This window comes from Cydia splendana, chromosome 26 (genome assembly GCF_910591565.1).
Source record: "Cydia splendana chromosome 26, ilCydSple1.2, whole genome shotgun sequence".
Lineage (NCBI taxonomy): Eukaryota > Metazoa > Arthropoda > Insecta > Lepidoptera > Tortricidae > Cydia > Cydia splendana.
The window spans coordinates 10,884,813-10,912,682 of NC_085985.1; the positions used below are offsets into that span (position 1 = coordinate 10,884,813).

Consider the following 27,870-nt stretch of genomic DNA (forward strand, 5'->3'; position numbering starts at 1 on the left):
CGACACTTTGTTTCGAAACAATTCTAGACACATTGTGTGGACTCTGTTACGACACATCTGACATTTAGTTACCACTTTGTGATTCTGCGACTGGAATGGTTATATGGGTGGTTATATCGCGGTAGACCCGTTTGTGTAGGTAATTAAATATGTGTACAAAACGCGAGAGTTTAAAGTGTTATAACATATCTATGACTGGATTACTTACATACTAGTTTTTGCCTGTCATCATTGGACTGTACATGTTCTGGCCCCAGCACAAGCTCATCCTTGACCGTGTGGTTGGTGTATAGGCTGGACAAAGCCTCGCTCAAGTCTACTCCTTGCTCCTTCACACATATTGTCTCATCACACTCTACTGCTTGTGAACTGCTTGTATCTGGAACAGACCGTACCAGTTTAACATAGCCTAAATTATTATATGTATGGAAAATACATGAGGACCGGCGTTTTTTATGTGAACGCGAGGTTCCTTGCGGATGTACTTAGCAATGTTTGATAGAAATCAATCCAGCGGTTTGAAGAGAATCAAAAGTTTTCCAACATGATGTACAGCATTTTTGGCTTATAATCTTTGTGTAGGTTTTTATTTTTTATTTAATAGTTTATACAAAAGTCAAATCTTAATTTGTAAAACAATTATTTGTATTTTATTATTGTTAAAGTACTCAATTTTAATTTATTCAGCTAATTATAATGTTAAAAGGGTTAGTTCTCAATTGACCAGATTCTAGTTTGCCAGATTCCTGCTTCGGCAGATGTACGATGTCACAATCCGAGTATAAGAGAATCCAACGAAACAAGAATCTGGCGAATCGGGAACTAAGCATTCTAAGTTCTACTTCTATTGCATATTCTATATACAGTCAGCAGCAGAAGTTACTAAGCAAGCCAGTTGTTCAAAATTACATTGACCCGCTCTTATTCCCTTAACAATAAAGTCGCGTCAAGATCATTTTGAACACCTGTCCTGCTTAGCAACTTCTGCTGCTGAACTGTACCAATACTAACTTAGTAACTTGCCACAGAGTGTGTCATTGTCCTTCCAAACATCAGCTGGCGACACCTCCGAATCCTCCAAAGGTTCTACTTTCACGCGCACTTCCAGCGACATAGTGCTACACTTCTACAGCAGCGGGTTAAGGCCTGGATCTGTTGTGCACGATGCCTTCTGGTCGGAGAGAAATGTCGCTCTTTTTGGTTCCTTAAATACTCGTAAAAATGATCAACAGGAGGAGAACAACGAGCTAAGCTGATGGTTAGTTGTGCATGTATGTGGAGTTTGTAAATGACGAAGTTGATGATGGGGAAATAATCAAGAGGTAAATAGACTTTACTTAATACGCTAGAGGAAATAATTACAACCACTTTCTAAATGAAATATGAATGAAACGAACGCCTTAAATTAAATTTGACATGTGGCCATAGATTAAGTAGCGGCCTCTACACATGACACAATTTGGCGTGCGATGTTTCGTTAGCCAATTATATCTATTTAATATCTATTACGTATGATGGAACTCAGAGAAGGAAATAAATGATGAAACAAACGCGCACCATCAGCATAATTTACAAATAAAAATTACATAACACTTTAAACTCTCGCGTTTTGTACACATATTTAATTACACACATTATTTTATTAACTCAGCTGAAACGTCGGAATTAAAGGTAAAAACAATGAAATTATATCGCGGTAGACCCGTTTGTGTAATTAAAAATTACATAAATTACATTAATTTTATTCTTTTAGAAATAAGATGTTTGCCATGCCTTTGACGTACCAAGAACTAAAAAAAATACAAACCGGTTGACTGACATCCGTCCACGGACCTAGAGAGTAAACCGGATAGTGTACATTAGCCAAAAAGTGTGTCCACATGAGAAGTCAAGGTGGGCCGTTGCATCTCTTTCTAATTAGGGTGACCATAAGTCATATGTATGTGGGATATTAGGATAACATTGAATATATAGTTTGGCCAGGATCTTTTCTTATTCGTGCATAGTTATATTAGTTATAAAGAATCATACTGTCTTTTCGCTGTACTAGTATTATGGCCTAAAAAGGGATGGATATAGTTTTTTTTTCTCTTCTGTACAACGCTTCACACAACCTTAGGTACTTAATTTTGTTGTTCTTAAAAACTGTTATTAATAAGCCTCCTCCACACTCGTGCGTGAATCGCGGCGCGAAGCCGCGAACGCGAGTGTGGAGTCGATTTTCGGAGACAGCGAAATCGACTCCACACTCGCGTTCGCGGCTTCGCCCGCGAATCACGCGCATAGTCTGGAGGGGGCTATAGGCGTAGATGCTGGACCACGAACATGGTCAATCCTCAGGAAGGTGGTCCGCCGTAACGTCTGTCAAGAATACAGGTATGAGTGAGAGAGATAGGGAGACAGATATGCTGACAGAACCAGAGGGTCTACCGCGAACCGCGTTCGACGTGTCGCCCCTCTGCTACACTTACGTACGAAAGTGCTACAAAGAGGCAACACGTCGAAAGCGGCTCGGGGTAGGCTCAGGACACCCCCACTGTCCTGAGAGCCTTTTACAGTCTTTGCCGCGTTAGGTCCCAGGCCCTTCATAGCAAGCCCCTTTCTCAGCACCCATCATATAGACTGCCGCTTAAAATATCTGGCCGCCCTAGGCCCGGGCCTACTCGGCCTTAGGGCAAATCCGCCACTGCCACAGGGTCGCGTGGGACCGCTACGGCCGTTTGCTATAGTTTTTAACTAGGACGCTTGTCACTGGAGCATAGACACTGGACAATGTTGATTTGTATTTTTTTCGCAAAATGTAATCATTGTGGCTTCCTTGTGTAACAATATTCCACAATTAGAAATTCTTTCACTCCTGCAACCTTTAACGCAACATTTATTCGCCATTTTTAAGAAATTTTTCATTCACGTGTTTTGATAACATGTCATCACACGTTAGGGATACCAATTAATATTCAAAGTTACTACAATGTCTACCATATCAAAATTAATGTTTTTTTTGTTGTGCACATGCTTGGTTAAATCAGTTAATAATATTGACATCATAATTATTTACAAATTTCTTAAAAGATCTCAGAACCTTACTCTAAATATAGCACTTAAATAATATAAGAAGGTATTTAATATCAGTAGTATATTGATATAAATACTACCACAATGGTATATTTTTAACATTGGCAACATGTGCGAGTGAGACACCGCGACCCACCTTTGCTATCTCAAGTGGACCGTTTTCTCTAGTCTGGTACGAACGTCTTTCTGGCTCGGTGATAAGGTCAAATTTAGTATGGCAAAAAAAGTGACAGTTCACTCCATCTTATAACTTCCATGGAGTTATAAGAAGGAGTGAACTGTCACTTTTTTTGCCATACTAAATTGAACCTTATCACAGAGCCAGAAAGACGTTCGTGCCAGTACAGAGAAAACGGTCCACTTGAGATAGCAAAGGTGGGCCGCGGTGTCTCACTCGCACATGTTGCCAATGTTAAAAATATACCATTGTGGTAGTATTTATATCAATATATATTTACTACTAAAATTAAATACCTTCTTATATTATTTAAGTGCTATATTCAGAGTACGGTTCTGATATCTTTTAGGAAATTTGTAAATAATTATGATGTCAATATTATTAACTGATTTAACCAAGCATGTGCACAACAATAAAAAACACTAATTTTGATATGGTAGACATTGTAGTAGTAAGTTTGAATATTAATTGGTATCCCTAACCTGATGACATGTAACAAAACACGTGAATGCAAAATTTCTTAAAAATGGTGAAGAAATGTTGCGTTAAAGGTTGTGGGAGTGAAATAATTTCTAATTGTGTAATATCGTTTCACAAGGAAGCCACAATTATTACATTTTACGATAAAAATACAAGTTAGACATTGTCAAACTCATTAGGGTGACCATGATGTCGGCACGATGAGAACCAGTTTTACCACTTCCTTTATGGTTTTACACAATTCTTATTACGTACTTAAACGTAAGTTTTCATAAATAGGTATGTATTTATTTCGGCATGTTTAAATTGGTGAAATGAGAGCCAATACAGAATAAATAATTGCAAAAATTGAAATCCAAAGTCCTTAAACATTACAGACACATTTATAAATTGTTATAATAATAAAAAAACACATAAATAATAAAAGAAAAATAGAAGTTTATCGTAATTTACTGACTTTTGGGACGATACCAGAAACGTTACTGGGAATTTAGCCCTCATAAGCACGAGCGCTTTTTCAACGCGCGTTACAAAAGGGGTTGAATCCGTTCACACGCTAAATTCGATTTAACGACCAACGCTTAAAGTCGAAAAAAAAAACAAGGCTTGATAAAAAGCGCTACCACCATCGTGTGAACAAATACACATGTTTCCATTTGTTTCATTCTAACGCGCTTTTTTAACGCGCGTTGAAAAAGCGCTCGCGCGAATGAGGGCTTACCCTCTTTGGAAAATTTACTGGGAACGGCACATCACTAGTTTCTTTACATTTCACGACTCTTCTCTTTTCGCACAGATGGCCTACCACCGTGAACACCGAAGTTCGCAAATTACGGGCATCTTTCTCTTTTACTCCTATAAAGGAGTAATTACAGTAATTACTTCGGTGTTTATGGTTTTCGGTGACGCCGAAATAATTTTTAGCTTGTAAGATTTTTACTATTGTACGTATGTTAGTTTGTAAGGTATGTATCTATGGGCCTTAGTCGCCTGATAATAAATGATATTTATTTTTTTAATTTAATTTATGCTCCAGTGATAAGCGTCCTAGTTAAAAACTATAACAAACGGGCGTAGCGGATCCACGCGACCCTGAGGCAGTGGCGGATTTGCTCTTAGGCCGAGTAGGCCCGGGCCTAGGGTGGCAGTCTATATGATGGGTGCTGAGAAAGGGGCGTCTAGTGCTTGCTACAGGGCCTGGGGCCTAGGACGGCAAATACTGTAAATCCCCCACTGCCCTGAGGGCCTACCCCAAACCACTTTCGACATTTTGTCTCTCTGTCGCACTTGTAAATTCGTACGTAAGTGTGACAGAGAGGCAACACGTCGAACTTGGTTCGCGGTAGACCCTCTGGTTCTGTCACCATATCTGTCTCTCTATCTCTCTCACTCATACCCGTGTTCTTGACAGACGTTACGGCGGACCACATTCCTGACGATCCACCATGTTCGTGGTCCAGTGCGCCTATTAGCAACAGCTTTTAGAACAACTAAATTAAGTGCCTATAAGGTTGTGTGAAGCGTTTTACAGAAGAGAAAAAAAACTATATCCATCCCTTTTCAGGCCACAATACTAGTACAGCGAAAATACAGTATGATTCTCTATAACTATGCACGAATAAGAAAAGATCCTGGCCAAACTATATATTCAATGTTATCCTAATATACCACATACATATGACTTATGGTCACCCTAATTAGAAAGAGATGCAACGGCCCACCTTGACTTCTCATGTGGACACACTTTTTGGCTAATGTACTCTGTCCGGTTTACTTTCTAGGTCCGTGATAACTTCATGCGTCCGTCAGTGTCAGTGGTCGACGCTATAATATTATCTGTGGTGTTGGTGTTATGAATATTATGCGAATTCTCGTTCTTTCATTTTAGAGAAATATCTGAATTTACATATGTCTCCTTAATAATTACATAGATTAACCTATTCAGTCTAATTTATATTTAAACACCAAGCTGTCCCAGGCGTAAATACTTATTAAATTAAATTTAGAATTGTGTCCCTAATGGCTCTTATAGAAAAAGAGTTTGAACGAGCAATGCCTATGGAACCGGAAGAAGTATTCATTAAAACAGAGCCAGATTGGGACGAGGCACCGGACATCCGATCAGAGGGAGAAATCAGAATGGCGCTGGAGCCAGCGGCCCATCAGGTCTATATCAAAGTGGAACCTGAGGAGGTTGAAGTGAAGGTCGAGTCTTTGCACGATGATCAGCCACCTGATCAGGTAAATGGAAGAACAGGTCAGTTCAATACTGTGTTATTAACTAATACTTACCGACACCGGCAGGGGACCAGAGGGGCTACCGCCAAAACCGAAATTCGCAATTGCTTGCTTTTTTGCTGGGATTTTTCTCTTTTATTCCAATGAAGGCGTAATTAGAGTGACAGAGAGATATGCCCGCAATTTGTGAACTTCGATTTTCTCGGTTATAGCCCAATAACCCAACACTTCAATTTTTATCCAAGAAAAAAAAAAGAAAAGTGTGGGGAACCGATCTTCTTCTACGCCAACACTGTGCAGCTACTGGACATCAGTCTTCATGCTTCCTGCCACAATTTTACTTAGAGCATACTGAAAATTCCTGGACTGGCCACTTCGAAAAAATAAGGCGTCTCATATATCAGAATCCAGAAACTTTCAGTATGCCCCATTTAAAAACCTTTTTTACGCTCATTAGAATGTTGGGCTTACCTGAAAATTGGTTGTTTTTTTATGGGAGGCAGTTTTCTGTCAAAAAGGGAAATACATCAAAGTTACAATGCCTCTGAAGTAGCATAAATTGTCTATTACTGGCCACCTTCCAATAACTTATACTAAAACATATTCTGTTAAATATTCATACAATCCAAGTAAATTTTCAGAATTAATATTATTTCGTTTAATTGAATAAATAAATTGAATACTTATTTTAGCCATTTTAGTATAAGGTGGCCAGTTATTGATAGGTGGCCAATAATAGATGATTTACCCTATTACTAAGACTCCGCTGTCCGTCCGTCTATGTGTCACCAGGATGTATCTCATAAACCATGATAGCTAGGCAGTTTAAATTTTCACAGATGATGTATTTCTGTTGCCGCTATACAACTAACACATACTAAAAACAGAGTATAATGAATATTTAAGTGCGGCTCCCATACAACAAACATGATGTTTTTGCCGTTTTTTGCGTAATGGTACGGAACGCTTCATGCGCGAGTCCGACTCGCACTTTGCCGGGTTTTTTTATATTACAATTTATAGAAAAACTAGTAACATACATAGATGTTACTTAAATGTTCATGTCATATTTCATGTTGTGGGTTTCTATAGTATGCTTTTAGTGCCAGGCAGTTTTTCGCCTGAAATTCCAATGGAAATTCTGATAGAATGGTCCTTCGAAATTAAGGATGGTCCTTATTGCACATGAAGCATAAAGGAGCCTTCTCTGATGGAAAGCCACAAATGAGAGTGTTGCCTTATTGAGCTTACTGTGGGACTTAGTCAATTTGTGTAATAATGTCCTGTAATAAGTGTAATATGTAAATACATATTAATATTACACTTATTACAGGAATTATTACACATATTTTTTTAACTGATTGATGATATGCTGGCAGCTAGGCACCTATGCTCTTAAAAAATCTATTTATAGAGGGTCAAGCAGATCTTGTCAGTAGAAAAAGGCGGCACATTTGAAAAATGCAGGTGCAAAGGGATATCGTCTCATAGACAATTTGAATTTCGCGTCTTTTTCTACTGACAAGATTTGCTTGACCATCTATAGAATATTTCTTTAAGAGCATAGGTGCCTCAGATCACATGTGTGTTATTTTATACATTTGTAAAAATAACACATATGTGATCTGAGACTTTCTCATTCACTGCCCAGGGTTTGTATATTATATTATTTTACTGTTCGACGGAGCTGGAAAGCGGCAACTTCGTTTAGCTCAGCATGCCAATAGTTTACGTTTTCCGCACAGAGACAGAGACAACAGAAAATAATATTTAATATAGATGTACAAGTTTCGGACTTTGCAAAAAAAATTGGGAAAGTTCTCGGAAATTTTAGGAAAAACTTACAGCAAACAATAGAAACTTTGAAATATAAATGGAAAATTTCGATTCTTGTATAGCGATAAGAAGAATGCGTTAGCGAATTTTTTTCAAGTGGAATATTAGCAATTTTGGAAACTTTCTGACAGCACATCCACTGATGTGATATTGCACATCATACTGCATATTTTGATTAAAAATATGTGCCACTTCCAACCTACAGGTTACTTATTGCCGGTTGTCAATAAGGCGCTATATTCATATAGCTTCAATTTGAAATCAACCTTATATCGACAACGTGATACCTTTTGGTTGTAAACGTAACATATATACTTTGTCATCAGGTCGGTCGTCGTGTGTCACGGGGGACCGTGAGGAGGTACCGGAACTCAACCGTGCCCTCTGCGAAGATCAGCACCTAAGAAATAACCCTCCATCAGAAGACCACACGAAAAACGCAAAGAAACGTAAATCTAGACGTAAAAAAATCTCGTGCGATGTTTGCAAAAAACAGTTTCCAAAAACGGCGCATTTGAAACGACACCAAAGAATACACACTGGTGAGAAACCATACTCGTGTGAAGTATGCAAAAAACAGTTCGCCCATCTCTTCGCGTTCAACAGGCATAGTCGCAACCACACTGGTGAGAAACCGCACACCTGCGATATATGCCATAAACAGTTTACAGAATTGCATAATTTGCTAACACACAAACGAATACACACCGGTGAGAGGCCGTATGTCTGTAACGTATGCCGAAAACCTTTCATAAAAAGCACCGATTTAAATAAGCATAAAAGAGTCCACACTGGTGAAAAGCCGTTCGCTTGCGAGATATGTAAAAAACAGTTTTCGTCAAGCGGTAATTTGACCAAACACATAAGAACGCATACAGGAGAGAAGCGTCATTGCTGCATGAAATGTGATAAGCAATTTACGAAGAGAATCTATCTGGAAAAACATACGCTACTACACAATGAGGAAAAGGTATAAGCCTGGTAAGAACCATGTCTTTTAACATATGCTGAAGCATAGAGAAATTACTTTTAAGTACTGATAATTCCGCTACCTGACGCTAGATGTTGACTACGAAAATAATAGTCGTATTAGTCACAAAACTGATGTATGGAGTGAGCACTCTATGCCTACTAATTTCTCTATGGCTGAGGTCATAAAACGATACCCTAGTTCACACCCTTGTTGCAATTAGGACCATAGCAGTGGGGAGACACTCCTGTCTTCGTGAAAACTCGGCTTCATTCGGCTCAGCATTACTCCGATCAATTGTTAGGGTTGGCACAATTTGACGTCCCTTTGCGTGCACGGCCACAGATAAGATAATTACTTGAATTTTGACAACCCTAAATAGTCGAAAGGCAGAGTGTCATAATCATAAGTTTAATTTAATTTTAATTAATTGTGACGTTCCACGGGAAAAGGTACCTTATGAGGGTTTCTAGTTTCGGAGATATTAAATGTTTTGTAAAGAGGTGAAAAAATGCTCAATTTTTTTTTATTGTGTGATCTGAAACCTTAATGCGTAACGTTTGTTTACCTGTTTTTATTTTTGTTATAAGTTAGTTATAAGCCTAGTAATGTCGTCTCAGAGTTTAGTAGAAAAGGTACCTTATGGAAAAAAGATTGAAAATTCCCAAAAAAACTAGTCAACACGGGAAAAGAAGTTTGGTAGAGAACTGTATTAGCATTCTGCAAAACTAATTTGATAATTTCAGTTCTGGTTGGGGCGCCTCGCAAATATTATAACCGTACATAGACCGACATCACAAATCCAAGTAGACTGCTATTATACCAAAGTTACTCTCGTCAAGTCTTTCTTAACTAGAATAATCTTCATTTGGTTTGGTCGCATGCAGTAAATCAGCCATTGGTTTGCTGAAAAATGCCAATACCCGACGCATTACCTTATGGAATATCTGAGGTCATTGAACCTCAATGCCGCTTATCTTCAATAGCAACCGAAATATATTATTGATAAGAAATAGACGATTTATACCATCTTAACCCCAAAATATTATTAGTTTATCCTAACTGTTCCATCATCATCATGCCTCATCATGTAACTTGACCACAAGGTACCTTTTCATTACATACAAATTATTGGTCTTTTTTAAGATTATTATGACGAAGAACTAATTAAATTGGGGGCAGTTTAATGTAAATTAATATTTTCTATTCATAAAAGATAAACTATAATATGATTGATATTTTGTAGTGATGTATTATTAGATTTATTTCCATAAGGTACCTTTTCGTAAATGTATGGAGCAAATACTGTTATTGTTATGTAAGTTTAAAGTGGCATAAGGGGTTAAATATAGTATTTAGTTGGGGTTTTAGGATTTATTTCATTTGAATGACAGAATTTCTTTCATATGTGCTCAGAAAAATTGATTGTGTGTCACATTAAAAGTAAAAATATTCAATTTTGTGATTTTATATGAAAAAGTCAGAAAATACATTTTCACCTCTAAATCGGTATTGTTTTTTGCTTAAACTGTCTGTCAGTGTCGTTTTCTAATAGATAAAATTTAAATCTTGAGAGCTCATTGCAATCAATCGTGAAAATGAAATAAAACTTTATTTTCAAGAGATTGGTTAGTATACACATAAATCAGTCGATATCAAAAGTTTCTATTTGCATTACAGAACAAGTCGCAATATTTTTTTAATCTCAGATATATAAGGCATTATTATTTGTAGTCAACTATGTAACTTACTTCAGGAACATAGTTTTTTAGGCGGCTAAACTTAAAACTTCTCTATCGTAAAGTTGCTCATTTCACAACATTATTTTCAAAAAATCATATCTCTGTAACTACGCAACCTAGAAGGTTGATCTTTTGTGTTATCGATAGCTTATTTATTGTAGATTACTGGGGTATGCATAACTCCATACCCGCCATAAGGTACCTTTGACCGTGGGACGTCACAATTTATTTCAAAAAGACACTTAAGACTAGGTATACAATATTTTCGCCAAACTGAGACAGTTTGTTGGCGAATAGTGCGCTCTCATTTTACTTACTTGCTTTTTGTTATAACTACATACAGAGCACAGAACAAACTGTAGGTATATACTTAAGTTTACTTATTATTTATTTAGGTATTTATTAATATGTTAGATTAAGGCATAGTTAAGTTTCTTAACAATCAAGTTAGAAAGAGATATCACGATTCGACCCTGAATCTCTGCCAAACTTCGCTTTTGTAGGAAGTGTCTTTTCTGTACGGTAGTATTATTACCTATTCTGTGACGATAGTGCACGAGCGTAAAATCTATTTCTAACCAAATTTTCGCCGTGATTAGGACAAGTGTTAACTGGGGCATCGAAATATTACTTTCAGTTAATCTCTATAACAATATCTCTATCTGATTTCAGACTCATCTGTTAGAATTTTAGCTCTTGCGAGCTGTTGACTGGATGGTTCGGCGTCCAAGTGCGGGCCCACGGCCCACAGTTGAAAACTGCGCTGCTAAATCAGCCTATGGAGAAATAAGTAACTCACAAAGGAAAAATATGTGAAGCAAATAAAATAGCAAAACAATGAAGCCAGTTCTTTATGAAGTATGCAGGAGGAAGTTAAAGTTAGACTGCAATTACAGAGTTACAGTGGTGAGAAATCATGCAGTTGTGATGTATGTAACATGAGATTGAGTTCCATTGCTTTTAACGCACATTAAAGGACTCATATGAGGCTCGGAGATGATAGCTAATAGGGTGGACTGTATTATGAGGTGATGGAAACTCGTAGATGTTATATAATTAATTATTTTAATTAATAAATAAAGCACAAATATGTTAGTATCGCGGTGACAGGCAGACTGACTGACATGGAATAACAAATCAAAAGGTATATTTTTACAAATAATGTATGTTCGAAACAGGTCGCGCGCCAGCCAGTCGCCAACATATAATGGGTGTCATATTTCATTACCTTTACTATTATTGGGGTTCGAATAATTAACTTAAGGCTAAAACTAAAGACTTATCTGTTTTTACCATCATATTATTTTGCCCTAATTTGTATCCATTCGAATTATCATTTAATATTACAATTTCTCTCTAGTTTATTATAGTAAATTTGTATTCCATGGCATCGGTGTATTCAATACCAATCTTCCGATTGATTAAAGTGAAGTCCAGACGAGGTGATCAAATCGACCGATTTGATCAGAAATGAAAATGGCGTCAATTTCCAATTTAATACCAATTTTAGATTTATGGTGATATTAGAGCCCTCTAAATTAAAAAAATGCCCCAAAACGAAAATACTGGCGTCACAAATTGGTATTCTTGCGTCCGTGCCCCATTTTATCGGTAATATCGGTCATAATTGGCGGTTGAATTCGGCGAGCCAAATTGGCGTTTGCGTCCGCACGGCCTGATTCGATCGGACAAAATCAGATTGGCGAAAAGTTTACTCGTCTGGACACGCCTTAACAAATGTGTTGGAATTTTTTTTCATGATGTATTGTTATACAAAGTATTACAGAAATCTTCAATGTAATTTGTAATCTAGTCAATTTTGTGTCATTTATTATATTTCTCGGTCAACTGGTCTTTTTTTTTAAATGTTTACGGTAACGACACTATCTTATCTTAAAATTTTACATAGGGTACCATATACGGGGGACTTATGTATATGAAATTGTATGGTGTGTTCCCATTTGTCCCCGCCCCGCGTGAACTGAGGGCCTACCGCGAACCACGTTCGACGTGTTGCCTCTGTGTCGCACTTGTAAATTAGTACGTAAGTGTGACAGGGAGGCAACACGTCGAACGTGGTTCGCGGTAGGCCCTCTGGGCGCCAACAAATGGAAGGGGTTCCTTCTCACTTGTCCCCGCGGACAGTTTATCTTCGGCAGGGACAAATGGGAATGCACGTAGTTCCACTTGTGCCCAGCAGGACAATTGGGAATGAATCGTTCCCATCTGTTTCATCATATCCATTTTATTAAATACATAATGTTAATTTTGATAGTTGTTATATTCAACTTCATGATGTATCTCAGCGATGGTTCTTAGATATGTTTAATAGTTTTAACTAATTTTAAATTTATTATTTATTTGCATTTTTATTTTTTTTGTAACTTGTTATGTTTGCATTCTCATTATGTTAAATGGAAACAATAAAAACTGACACAAATAAATGTTAAGGCCCCGTTCGCACGGCAGCTTTTTCAACGCGCGTTAAAAAAGCGTTTGAATGACACCAATGGATAACCATGTATGTATTCACACGAAGGCGGTTTTTAAGCGCGGCGCTTTTTTATCGAGCACTGTTCGATTTTCGGCGTTGAGCGTTGGCGTCAAATTGAATAGAGCATACGGAACTCCGTGTATCTGTTCTCACAAGCGTTTTTTTTTTTTTTTTTTTTATTTATTATTATGGCTTTTACTCCTCGCTAAATTTAGCAAGGTGGATTCTGCCAATGTCGAGGTGTAGACTTTTGACTTATGAGACGAGAATGTTCGGTTTAATTTTGATTTTTGTGGAAGGATAGACTGGGAACCTAAAACAAACAAATTATTATGGACATCACAGACAAATACATGACATGACACAATTAACATAGTACCAACATTAGTGAAAAAGAGCGGAAAGCGGATGACAGATTGTTAAGGCAAGCAACATAGCGGATGAAATGGAGGAAAAAACGTAGAGATTAAATTATATAGATAGATAGAAAATAATAGTAAGACGAGCAGTAAGAATTAAAGTTTTATATTATGTTCCTGTACATACTTAATAAGGATAGAAGTTAGGGGCGGGTCCATTAGAGTGAGAAGTGAGTAAAAATTAATGGGTCGCGGAATATTTGAAGGTAACACATCATATAAAGAGTAATTGAATCTCGGACAAGAGAAGAAAATGTGATCTACGGTGCCTTCGTCTAACCCACATTCGCACAGTGACGTATCCCGGACCCGTATCTTGGCAAGGAATACAGGCGTACAAACTGGCCCTAAGCGTAAACGGCAAATTGTAGACGTGACCCATTTAGGGTATGCTCGGAATCTGAAAAACCATGGTTTACGTGGAATATTGGGCTGAATGTGGCCATAATGTTTTCCTACCTCCAATCTGGAAGAATTCCAGAGATTTTGCCACGTGTTAAACATATCAGTCTGTGCATGGTTTAAAAGGTCAGAACTGTATATCCTGTCGTGGCCTGGTGATCCCATCTCAATAGCTCTCTTTGCCCATAAGTCTGCAGACTCATTTCCAGGAATGCCACAATGGCCCGGGATCCACCCAAGTACTATTTTTAACCCCTTTGATTCACATTTTCTTAGTAAGGTTTTGATCTGAAGTATTAAGGGAAATTTTGCTTTCATTTTAAACTGATTGCCCATAATAGCTTGCAGACAACTCCTGCTATCTGTAAATATGAACATTTTTGTTATATTGTGAGAATCCGCGTATGCTACAGCTTCCAAGATGGCAACAGCCTCGCCTGTAAAAATGGATGATTGAGGAGGGCACTTAAACATCAAGACAATGCTATATTTTGGAACCACCACTGCTGCTCCAACACAATTTGCGGAATTATTTTTTGATGCGTCAGTAAACACCGGTAAGTAGTCTTCCCACTTTTCTAAAAGTTTTTTAAATTTGCTGTTAGTTCCCGGGTCATTTTTAAAAATTCCAAGGTCTAAAATAACACTAGGGGTGTAAATTAAAGTTTCAAATTTTGTTTCAAATAAGGGGTTTGTTCCTGATTTATATAATATGGGGTTTATACGATTTAATTTAGAATAAGTAATAATAATTTTTGGAAACTCCTTATGCATCCAATATGGGTTTTCAGTGACCAATGAAGCAAGAGCCCGCAAGCGTGTAATCAGCAAGTGATTGGAGTTGGAGATAGCTCTTATGAGGAACCTGTCAGCAAGATATTGTCTACGCAGCGCCAGAGGAGGCTCCACACATTCTACTTGCATGGCATTTTTTGGGGAAGATCTCATGGCACCAAGTATGATTCTTAAGCATTTAGCCTGTATTAAATCCAACTTTTTTAAGGATTCCTTATTACATGGTTCTAATATAAAGGATCCATAGTCCATGTGGCTGCGGATAATAGCATTATAAAGTAGCTTTTGACAATATGGATGAGAACCCCACCAAACTCCTGATAGAGCCCGCAAAATGTTGATTCCTTTTTCACACTTGTCCTGTATGTATTTCAGATGAGGTATTCCACTCATTTTCCGATCCAAGATGATACCCAGGAATTTGATTGATTCGTTATTGGGAATGCTTTCTTCACCATAATGAACATCTGCAGTTGGCATGTTCCTTTTGCGACTGAAGATCACAGCACAGCTCTTGGAAGGTGACAAAGACAGACCATGCTCTTCAAGCCAATCCTTCAGGTAACTCAGGCCCATGTTCAACCTTGCAGATGCTGTATCAATAGATTTTGCGGAAGTGTAGAGGATTAGATCATCTGCATACTGTAGAATGTTACAGAAGGGTAACACGGCTTGCTCTAAATCATATGTATATATGCTGTAAAGTATTGGGCTAAGAACGGATCCTTGAGGAAGGCCCTGCCACAGTGTACGAGGAGAAAGATAAGAACTGCCATCACGGATTTTGATGGTTCTTCCTATGAATAGATTGGAGACAATTTGTACAATCTTCACTGCAATGCTCAGATGTAGCATTTTTGCTCTGAGCACCGGAAGAAGGACATTGTCATAAGCTGCCGAAATATCAAGAAAACATCCTAGTAGGTCCTCATTGTTAGAAAGCGAAAGTCTGATATCCGTGGTTAGTATGTTTAAGCTGTCCATTGTGCTCCTACCTTTTCGAAAACCGAATTGGGTGTTTGCTAATAGTCCTCTGCTCTCGACATACCACTCTAGCCTATTCTTTACTAGGTGCTCAAGTATCTTGCCCATCGTAGTGGAGAGCGCAATCGGTCGGTACGAGCTGGCCTCTTGTGGATTTTTAGTCGGTTTCAGAATTGGGATGACAATTTGAGTTTTCCAATCTTCTGGGATCTCTCCTGAGTCAAACACGTGATTCAGAATGCCAAGGAAGTATTCCTGTGAGAATGAGCTCAGTTCTGTTATAAAACAGTAAGGAATACCATCTTCTCCTGGTGAAGTGTTGCGTAGTCCATCCAAAGCTATTTTGAGCTCAGAAACCGAAAACGGTTCGTCAAAGGTGGTCGACGGAGGAGGGAGTGGTGGCGACACTACGCAGGATAATTCTGGGGCAGTTGGGGGTGCCAGTTTATCAGCGGTAAAAAGCGTTGGCGCTGCTGTCAGTTGGCTGTCAAGTGTCAATTTTTGGTGTCAATCGTCAAGATTATTATTAGTTTCACCTTAAAAATGTCAACTTATGCTTACAAATTCCTGAAATATTCAAGATATATTCAAATAATACGTCGTAATAGCAAATAAAGTATGGCTTTGCTGAGATGCGTACGTGGCATTACGACTCACAAGTGATTTTTAAGCGTTCATATGAACACAAATATTGGAAACGGTAAAGAAGCGCCAACGTCGGGTTTTAACGCAACGCTTTTTAAGCTGTCGTGCGAATGGGGCCTAAATAAAACTTTTAAAATTAATGGTTTGTCTTTTTTTTCGCATCAACCAGTCTGAGAAAATCCATACTATAATATATTATTACATAATATTATAAAGGCGAAAGTGTGTCTGTCTGTCTGTCTGTCTGTTACCTCTTCACGCTTAAGCCGCTATGTTACTAACTTGTTATGTTTGCCATAACCATGTATGTATTCACACGAAGGCGGTTTTTAAGCCCGGCGCTTTTTTATCGAGCACTGTTCGATTTTCGGCGTTGAGCGTTGGCGTCAAATTGAATAGACCATACGGAAATCCGTGTATCTGTTCTCACAAGCGTTGAAAAAGCGCCGGCGCTGCTGTCAGTTGGCTGTCAAGTGTCAATTTTTGGTGTCAATCGTCAAGATTATTATTAGTTTCACCTTAAAAATGTCAACTTATGCTTACAAATTCCTGAAATATTCAAGCTATATTAGTAGTAATAGCAAAAAAGTATGGCTTTTCTGAGATGCGTACGGGGCAGTACGACTCACAAGTGATTTTTAAGCGTTCATATGAACACAAATATTGGAAACGGTAAAAAAGCGCCAACGTCGGGTTTTAACGCAACGCTTTTTAAGCTGTCGTGCGAATGGGGCCAACGTGTATTTTTACAAAAAACGCTTTAAAAAAATTAGTAACATTCACACGATGGTGGTGGCGCTTTTTATTAAGCGTTGTTGGATTTTTGACTTTAGGCGTTAGTCGTTAAATCTAATTTAGCGTGCGGACGGATTCTAGCGCTTTTTTAACGCGCGTTGAAAAAGCGCTCGTTAGTATGAGCCCTTTTTGTTGAATTTGTAAAAAAAGCTAGCGAGCCAAGTCTATGGTCAAGAATTTCGACGCCATTTTGTTTACATCCTGTCAATGTCAACTGTCGATTCTGAGGTTAGGTCACAGAATAAAGAATAGTATTTAGGTTACTGAACTAAATAGAATGTTTTCGATTATTAAAATTATTATTCTTTTGGTATAATACATTAGTGCATACTGTGTCTTAAATTGCACATTATTGTTATTTACCTATTGGTTGGGAAACTAAAACCACCTGAATTAATCGAAATACCGTACTTGAGTAAAAAAATATTTAATAAATTTTAAATATTGGAATGTAATTTGTGTTACTACCTATTTTTTTATTTTCTGTGCCATAGAAAAGTGTGTAGGTACCTATGTAATACGTATAAACATGTTGCTACGCCCTAGTAGAGACCACTGACTGTACTTATTTAATTAACAACATCTGTAATATCATAGTTTGCAACAAACACATGATTATGAGTTAATTTCGACGTTACCGCTGAAAAAATGTCGTTTGAGGCTGTAGTTGTGAAGCCGGAACCTTTTTATGAGACACTGGACGCGGATGAGTCGCATGACGGATTTACAGATGATGGTAAGATATTTTTTTTGACTTGTTGGCTTAGCTGTAAGGCATGTGGCTTCGAAATGGGAAGTCTTGGGAACCTGATGGCCACTATGAAAACAAACAAATGCTTCCAAATATTTAAACCACTTCAAATATTATACATAATAATGTATGGCCTGTAATGTAATTTAGTATTAAGCTAGATGTAAGACAATTTGTGTGCCCTGACAGGGTGTCTTGGAAGCTTCCTGTATAACTGTAATAACATACCATGTACATGACCAGTGGCGCAGCTAGGTGTGGGCCAAGTGGGCCGTCGCCCACGGCCTCGCGCCCCAAGGGGGCCTCGCGCGAGGCCCATTCGGCCACAGTGAAATAAAAGGGTGGCGCAGATGCGATTGCGCCCACGGCTAGATTAGTTCACGCTACGCTACTGTACATGACTATAGAAATAAATATAAACATCTTATCTTATCACTTTTGAATAGACATCCTTTGAAGGTTCTCAGAGCTCCTAAAGATGTACTGTTTATGTGTGTGTAAAGATCTGGCTGCAAGCTGATATTAGCATCCAATTTTTTTTTGGCCTTAACTTGGTAACACGTTTGGACTACTAATTTATACAGTTAGAAAAAGACGGGTTGTTCCCACTAGTTACCACCAAGTTGTTACCAGTGGTAACTACTGGGAATTTTTTTCCCACCTTTTACCACTGGTAACTACTGCGAAAAATAATTCCCAGTAGTATGCAATTGCAGATTGTATGCAAGGGTTCTTTAGATGTAAGACAACTTGTGGTGGTCTATCATAGTTATTTTTATGCTAAGGTTTTTGGTACTGTTTTTTTTATTAATATTTAAATGTAATTTCTGTTTATAGCTTTACATTTATTGTATTTTGTTGTATTAATTATTATATTTAGTTCGAAAATAACAGTACTACTTAATTAACTTTAAAAACCAGGGAGTTCCGGAGGTTGGGTATTTTCTGAAAATAATTTAATTTGTTCTAATACTTCTAATAGGTTTTTATTTTATTTACCAGTGTGTGTGAAGGTGGAACCGGTAGCTGAGCTGCCGGACTGTGACAGCTCTAATGAGGATGCGGAGGCAGAAGGCCTATACTCCGACCATGAGGTCAAAGACGAGCTAGTGTTGGGACCGGAAGTGGTTCAGGAACCTCGCCTAGGTGAGTATTATCTTTAAAATTTGTGTTTTGTTTGCACAAAAGATCCAAAATTTGTGGAAATTGTAAAAAAAACAGTGATTTTCGTTCAATGGATTTTTATTCATTGACATTTAGGAAATTAAATAGTAAAAATGATAGAACATTTTAAAAGGAAAAAGAATAACTCATTTTATAGTAGGGTGGTTTTAAAATGTCGGGATCCACTTGAGAGACTAGCTGCCGATGAATGGCATTGTTATCTATTGTTAAACCAAACCGCTAATTACATGTGCAAAATGAAATGCAATAACAACAAAAGATTCTAAACTTACACATAACATTTATACCGCTTGAAGGATAGAGTTAAATTACAATAGCAAGTACTCGATATTAAGCATGAAACATACTTACTTACATACTTACTCCTCTGGCCCAGCGACCCAAAGTGTGTCTTGGCCTCCAACACGACTGCCCGCCACTGATCCCGGTCCTGTGCCGTTTCTCGCCAGTTCTCAACCCGGAGCTCTCTCAGATCAGCGTCCACCACATCCGCCCATCGGTACCTAGGTTGGCCGACCGGGCGGAACGGAACACAAACACATGTTGGGGGAAACATAAAACATACTCATCAAAACATGTACCTAGTTATACTTCTTGTACCTACACAGTTTACACAATTAATATTTCTGATTTCTAACACCTGGGCGACCACGGCTCTAAATTCCATAAGGGGCTGTCCATAAATTACGTCATCGATTTTTGACGATTTTTGACCCCCCCCCCTATCATCATCCAAAAATCATGCTTCAAATGACCCCATTTCCTCCTACTTCATGCTACCGTCATCCGATGTCCAGACCCCCCCCCCCCCCTAATTTGAAATGACGTAATTTATGAATAGCCCCTAAGGTCCTATAGGTATCGAGTACCTGCTATTGTAATTATAACTCTATTCTTTAAGCGGTAAAGTTGTTATCTGTATGGAATCTTTTGTTATTATTTCTTTTTGTTTGCACACGTAACTAGCGGTTTGGTTTAAACTTCAAACTTCAACATTTAATCAGCAAATAGGCCACAAGGGCACAACACGTCAACATTGAATTTACATACAAGCAAAAATAATAACAATACATCAACAATTTGATAAAATACAACTAACTGCAACTACCAATTCAAACTGACGTATCACAATTACTTAGAGATGTACCTATATGGTCTCTTAATGTCGAATTACATAAATAAAACTATAATAATAATATTAAAAAATACATATACAAAAACACAAAAAAAGTCTATAATATTTAGAGGTGTAAATGTCTCTAGGTGTCAGAACTATAAGATTACGTATATAGTTTATCAAATTATCCTTAGAGATGTATAGGGTCTCAAAGTCAAAATCCTGTATAATTAACACATTCATTAAGAGAAAAGAAACATACGAGAGCAGAATGAGGCGTCTCACTGTAATTAAACTCAAAAATAAAGTTACTAAGTATAATAGCTCGTGTTAGCTTAAACAGACCAGTCTCCACAAACAGCACCCGTTCACGAGTATGACGCATTATTCATTATATTTGGTTAGTTATAAATTTATGTTTGGTACTGGGCAGGTCACGTCTGCCCCATGCATGACATGCATCAGGATAGGTGGGCTAGTATAGCCACCAAATGGATGCCGCAAACGAAGCGCGGACGTGGCAGGCCCAGACGGAGATGGCGGGACGATTTTGACACCTTCATTAATAAATGGGCTGAAAAAGCTCAACAACGGGAGTCGTGGAAATCAAGGGGCCTTTGCCCAGCAGTGAGACACTATAACAGGCTATTAAAAAAAAGTTTATGTTATTTGTTAATAAAGATATCTATCTCTCTTCCTTTTTATCTTCCTCTTCCTATTTGAACCAAAACAGGATAAGCAAACAACTAGAGCACAGTACAGGAATAAATTGCAGTTACCCAAAACGAACTTACAAATGTGTAAAAATGGTCCACATTACAAATGTATATAAATAACTAATAAAATTCCTGACTCGATTAAGCAAGAACCACAAAATGCGATCTTTAAAAATAAATTAAAAAAAATATTACTAGATAAATGTTATTATTGTGTTAGTGACTTTTTTAATGATAATTTATAATTCTTATTTTATTATTATTTATTGTGACATTGAATTTTAAATTATTGCATGAAATGTTTTTATATTACTTTGACTATTGCTAAAAACTTAATGTATGGAATGTTATTTAATTTATCTTTTGTTGACTTTTACAATGTTACTATTATTAGACTTTTGTTTTTCCTATACACGCTAATTATACGGTACATATATTATAATGAAATGTTTAATAGGTATTAGCTAGTAAGTTAAATGTTGTGTGCCCTAACAGGGTGTCATGAATTGGCCAACTTAACTGTAACATCTTATTATGTAATTTATGTTCATGACTATGCAATAAATGAAATATGAAATATCTTACTGGCCATGTCTAGATTTTCATCATATTTTTATTTTATTTTATTTGTTTGCCTGTTTTTATCTTAATGTCTAGATTTTCATTATATCATTTATATTACAGCTACATCCAGTCACGCAGCGATTATCAAAGAGGAAGACCTGCTCGTGCCTCGTGCCACCGCTTACACTAAAAAAGAAATCAACTCACAACAGAATAAAAGAAGCATTATCCTTCAAGAATCTGCAGAAAACATATATGTGTGCGATAGTTGTGGGAAAACGTTTAAAAGGAAAAAGAAATTAATTGAACACATCTATACACATTTGCGGAGGATTTCAAAACAATTACCAAAACAGCTCAGAAAAAGGAAAATATTACCTGCCTGTGAAACCTGCGGAAAGGAATTTGCGACAAGGGATTATTTAAAACGTCATAGAAAAATACACACACGAGAAAAGGTGTACACGTGTGAATTTTGTAACAAAGAGTTCTTTAGTGCGGGGAACTTAAATAAACATAAAATTACACACACAAAAACGAAGGCGTACGAATGCGATATATGCAAAAAGTCGTTCAGTTACATAGACTCCTTAAAAACACATAAACGTCTTCACGATGGGGTTAAACCTTATAGTTGTGTTACATGTGGAGCGCGATTCACGCAATTATGTCATTTAAATGTTCATAAAAGGACCCATACGGGTGAAAAACCCTTCTCCTGCGAGATATGTAAGAAGCAGTTTACTACAAAACCTACTTTAAAGGAGCATGTGCGTGTCCACACTAATGAGAAGCCGTACACGTGTGATATTTGTAAGAAAATGTTCAGTTACAAGACTAGTTTCAAACATCATAAAATAACACATATGGAAGTAAAGCCTTACTGCTGCGAAGTGTGTCAAGCGCAGTTTTCACAGTTGTTTAACTTGAAGAGACATTTGCTAAAACACCACTCGTCTGTACCACAGAATAAATAATAGTACTACCGTACAGAAAGGAAACTTCCTACAAACCCGAAGTTTGACAGCGGTTCAGGGTCGAATCATGCTGTCCCTTTCTAATATATGGCACTATCCCTTTCGGCTATTTAGGGTTGTCAAAATTGAAGCCATTATCTTATCTGTGGTCGTGCACGCAAAGGGAAGTCAAGTACACAACCTTAATAATTGCTCGGAGCAATGCTGAGCCGAGCGGAGCCGAGTTTGGCCGAAGTCAGGAGTTTCGGTCCCCTGCCTGTCCCGCGGCCATCGCCCCCGAAACCACACGCTTGCCACATATGCACAAAGCGGTACAGCGACAAGCGTGATTTAAGGTCGGTTGCACCAAACTGTTCGTATCGTTCAAGAGTTCGCAATTTTTTTATGTATGGAAAGTTTCATAGTAAAGCGCCGGGGCACGCCGGCTGACGTTGATCAGTCTGTCAAATGTGGTTGGTGCAACTGGCCCTTAACTAGGCATTTATGGATTCACGCGTAGTTGCCCTGCATTGCGCGCACCGATTGCTTTAACGCCACTCCGCGCAAGCGGCGCGCGGCGATGCTCAGCAGAGTGCGCGCCAGCGCACCAGCGTCCGAGCCATGATGGCGGACCGACTGGACTGCCCCTATATGAATCACTGTGTATGTGTGCACGTACGGGTGTCGTGCCGTGCCAGTAACTGACTTTTTTTTAGGGTTCCGTACCCAAAGGGTAAAACGGGGCCCTATTACTAAGACTCCGCTGTCCGCCCGTCCGTCCGTCTGTCACCAGGCTGTATCTCACGAACCGTGATAGCTAGACAGTTGAAATTTTCACAGATGATGTATTTCTGTTGCCGCTATAACATGCGTGAAAATTTCAACCGCCTAGCTATCACGGTTCATGAGCTACAGCCTGGTGACAGACGGACGGACGGACGGACGGATGGACGGACAGCGGAGTCTTAGTAATAGGGTCCCGTTCTTACCCTTTGGGTACGGAACCCTAAAAAGTACGGGACCCTCGGTGGGCGAGTCCGACTCGCACTTGTCCGGTTTTTTTTTATCGGTGACTGACTAGCGGATGTAAACTAATTTAAGATGAACTAATTTATTGTATAATAAGTGTTATAAAACTAAAATTAACTACAATTAAGATAACTAAAGCTAAAAAATTAAAAATACCCATCAAAAATTTTGCGCCCTTGGTAAGGTGCCCATCACGCAGGCAGCGTTCCCGCGCTGGATTGCTATGGCCAATCTTTGCGCGAGAAAACTGCCAGCGCGACGGTCACCTGTGGCCTGCCCTATAATTTAATCTAATTTTTATTTAATTATAATTAGGGTTCCGTACCTCAAAAGGAAAAAACGGAACCCTTATACGATCACTCGTGCGTCTGTCTGTCTGTCCGTCTGTCACAGCCTATTTTCTCGGAAACTACTGGACCAATTAAATTGAAATTTGGTAAGTACATATATGTAAATTAGTGACCCAAAGATGGACATGTTTTCTTTATAATTTTAAAATACATAGGTTCGAAGTTATTTAAGAAAATAGCCAAAAATGACCATTCCCCCCCCTTTATCTCCGAAACTACTGGGTCTAAAATTTTGAAAAAAATACACAAAATAGTTCTTTACCTATAAATAACAGGAAAACCTATTAGAAATGTGCAGTCAAGCGTGAGTCGGACTTATGTACGGAACCCTTCTAGGGTCCGAGTCCGACTCGCACTTGGCCGGTTTTTTTATTGTAATGTCTATTTTATTCTTATAAATATAATGAAAAACTAATTTTAAGAAATATATAGCAGATCTAATATAATTTTCTCGTGTAGTTACTTGTGTAAGTGGCTGTGGTCTAAATAAAAAATGTATACCTACCTACATACATATTTTTTTGTGTCTATTTTGCAAGAACTCAATAATAGAGATGCAACGGATAGTTGTTTGGCCGGATACCGGATATTCGGCCTGATCATCGGCCGGATATCCGGTATCCGGCCGCCGAATATTCGGCCGGCGAAATTATACCTTCATTTCGGTTTTTCAGGTGTGCATTGTGCAGGCTTTGATCTGTTTCGTAGTGAAAGTTCGCGTGGACTCATTTCTAGGTTTGAAAATGAGTGCGCGTGCAATAGTGGAATGTTTAAAATGGTTTTAAAATAAGGGGGTCAAAAATCGTCAAAAATCGATGACGTAATTTATGGACAGCCCCCAAGGCTTCAAGTCGAAAATCCAACAACGCGTGATAAAAAGCGCCACCGCCATCGTGTGAACAAATACACATGTATCCAAATCGGAGTGGTCATTAACAGGCGTTCCCCTCTGTCGAAAATAGGCGGCCAATGGTCAACCACATGTATGGAGTGACGTTTATCTGACATGACGTACCTATACATTTGATGTGCCCCTCCCCCGCAAAAAACGGCAGACTATTTTATACCGAAAATTATAGACATGGCGTTGGTTATATCCTCTGTTCGTATCTAGGCGCTGCGTATTTTTGAGAATTCGACTTTTTCTTGGATGGTGAAATAAAAATCCGAAATTTAACGTGCTTATACTCTTATAATTCTAGAAGCTTAATCTACGTGTCCATGATTCGAGGATATTGGGGTAGAGGGGGACAATATGTCGTGACGTAGGGTGATGAAGGCGTATATAGAGCTCCGTATTGGCTGCGATATGTGTGACGCGACATACGCAACTGAGTCGCTCCGACCAGAGATGTCGCTGTGGGTCTCGTACGGAACATCCTCTAAGATCCATTTGTGTCATTCAAACGCTTTTTTAACGCGCGTTGTAGAAGCGCTCGTGCGTAATGAGGCGTAGTGGGCGTAAGAAAATGACTGCTATGTTAATTGCAAGGTTCGCGTTATTTCAGCACGTCATTGCATTATTGTGTTTCATTTCTTTCCATATTGCTAAGTACCTACCTAGAAGAAAAACAAATAAAACCGGCCAAGTGCGAGTCGGACTCGCAAACGAAGGGTTCCGTACCATTATCTATAAAAACGGTCACCCATCCAAGTACTGACCCCGCCCGACGTTGCTTAACTTCGGTCAAAAATCACGTTTGTTGTATGGAAGCCCCACTTAAATCTTTATTTTATTCTGTTTTTAGTATTTGTTGTTATAGCGGCAACAGAAATACATCATCTGTGAAAATTTCAACTGTCTAGCTATCACGGTTCGTGAGATACAGCCTGGTGACAGACAGACGGACGGACGGACAGCGGAGTCTTAGTAATAGGGTCCCGTTTTACCCTTTGGGTACGGAACCCTAAAAATGGAGTCATATTCGTGCAAATACATACCAAAGGTGCTAGAAAATTTGTGGCGGTGTGCAAACGGGACATCGCTATATTATGGCCCCAGTACACAAAGGGCCATCGCCGGCCACTCCAAAAGGTCTTTCAAAATGAATAGGGTTTTAGAAGAACATTTTTTGATAAAGTGAATATTTTCGGAAATAATCGCTTTGAAAGAAACAAAATGTGTGTGACAATTTTTTTATCTTTTCAACCTCATAGTGTGGGGTGTCGTTGGATAGGGCTTTCAAATGAATAGGGGTCTTTAAACAACATTTCTTGATAAAGTGAATCATTTCGGAAATAATCGTTTAGAAAGAAAAAAAACGTCTCTCCTAACTTTTGAAAAATCTGTCCAAAAAATATGAAAAAATCATGAAAATAGTGCTTAAAGAACTCAATCAAATAAAATTAAAACAAACTTGATCAGTTTAGCCGTTTATGAGTTATTGCTAAAAGTCTTCCCTTCTTATTTTAATTAAAAGCCTGGCAACCCTCATTTGTGACCGGATTTTCGCAGGCAACTCTATACCATTGTATTTGCAATAAAATTACCATCATTTTGATGTATAATTCAAGCGTCAGACAGATGAGTGCAATTATCGATATAAAATCACCTCACACGGCAACCACATAATAGTGACCGGAAAAAGATAGGCAACCTAGATGATTTATGTTGTACAAGTTGTATACTTTCCATTGAAACTCATTTCGATCGTCAGACAAATCGGTGAAATTTGCCGAAAAATATTTTTTTTTTCAAAAATTTGTTAAAATTAGCCTTGACCATATTTCTTTAGGCAACCCTATTTATTTATGTCCTGGAACATATTTTCTTTCATATTTTCATAGTTTCAGCCGTCAGACAGATTGGTGAAGGTCGACCATATATGTGGGATCTTAGACCATACATTTATTTCATGTGACGTAAGGCCCCGTTCGCACGGCAGCTTTTTCAACGCGCGTTAAAAAAGCGTTTGAATGACACAAATGGATAACCATGTATGTATTCACACGAAGGCGGTTTTTAAGCGCGGCGCTTTTTTATCGAGCACTGTTCGCCCCCATTCGCACGACAGCTTTTTCAACGCGCGTTAAAAAAGCGCTTGAATCTGTCCGCACTCTAAATTCGATTTAAAGTCTAAGGCCTAAAGTCGAAAATCCAACAACGCTTGATAAAAAGCGCCACCGCTGTCGTGTGAATACATACATGGTTATCCATTTGTGTCATTCAAACGCTTTTTTAACGCGCGTCGAAAAAGCTGCCGTGCGAACGGGGCCTTCGATTTTCGGCGTTGAGCGTTGGCGTCAAACTGAGTAGACCATACGGAAATCCGTGTATCTGTTCTCACAAGCGTTGAAAAAGCGCCGGCGCTGCTGTCAGTTGGCTGTCAAGTGTCAATTTTTGGTGTCAATCGTCAAGACTATTATTAGTTTCACCTTAAAAATGTCAACTTATGCTTACAAATTCCTGAAATATTCAAGCTATATTAGTAGTAATAGCAAAAAAGTATGGCTTTTCTGAGATGCGTACGTGGCAGTACGACTCACAAGTGATTTTTAAGCGTTCATATGAACACAAATATTGGAAACGGTAAAAAAGCGCCAACGTCGGGTTTTAACGCAACGCTTTTTAAGCTGTCGTGCGAATGGGGCCTTAAACTAGCATCCGGGTACGCGGATCCAAGCAACCGTCAATTTTAACCGAATTATAGCACATTATTATAATTAAATAATATAGCAAACCTTAGGCCGCGGACTGGACGCACGCGGTGCGCGTCGCGGCGAGCGAGGCGCATCGTCATTACTTATATTAATTTTAGTTTCGTTTCAAGGGCCCATATATACTGGGTCAAGCAGATCTTGTCAGTAGAAAAAGGCGGCAAATTTGAAAAATGTAGGCGCGAAAGGATATCGTCCCATAGAAAATTTGAATTTCGCGCCTTTTTCTACTGACAAGATTTGCTTGACCATCTATATTTACAGACGAAGTTAGAATAGCATTTATACGCCATTTAAAATATATACATACAACACTGTCCAAAAGCCGCCATAAAGTTTAAAAAAATAACTTAAAATGCTTAAAATCTATCTTATCTGTGGCAACCTCACCTGTCATATCTCCCGTAGTATGGCGTGGCGTGGTTAAATTCGTCCCACATTCATATCTGTACTTATGTGAAGGTTATTTTAACAATTTAACACTAAATAAAT

General features: G+C 38.4%; 1 protein-coding gene across 1 annotated transcript; it reads left to right on the forward strand.

Moving 5' to 3' along the window:
• Positions 1–17,435: 17,435 nt before the first annotated feature.
• LOC134803355 (zinc finger protein 708-like) lies at positions 17,436–22,984 on the forward strand. The gene is made up of 3 exons (XM_063776155.1): positions 17,436–17,789; positions 18,807–18,950; positions 21,507–22,984. Exons 1-3 carry the CDS (start codon positions 17,702–17,704, stop codon positions 22,361–22,363), a joined length of 1,089 nt encoding a protein of 362 aa, XP_063632225.1. The 5' UTR covers positions 17,436–17,701; the 3' UTR covers positions 22,364–22,984.
• The last annotated feature ends 4,886 nt before the right edge of the window (positions 22,985–27,870 follow it).

What these genes read in the sequence shown, in the direction of transcription:
- LOC134803355 (XM_063776155.1), top strand. Translation starts at nt 17,702, where the DNA reads ATGTCGTTTGAGGCTGTAGTTGTGAAGCCGGAACCTTTTTATGAGACA. An exon ending in TGACGGATTTACAGATGATG is followed by an intron (nt 17,790 to 18,806) that starts GTAAGATATTTT and finishes TTTATTTACCAG; the next exon opens with TGTGTGTGAAGGTGGAACCG. An exon ending in GGTTCAGGAACCTCGCCTAG is followed by an intron (nt 18,951 to 21,506) that starts GTGAGTATTATC and finishes TTTATATTACAG; the next exon opens with CTACATCCAGTCACGCAGCG.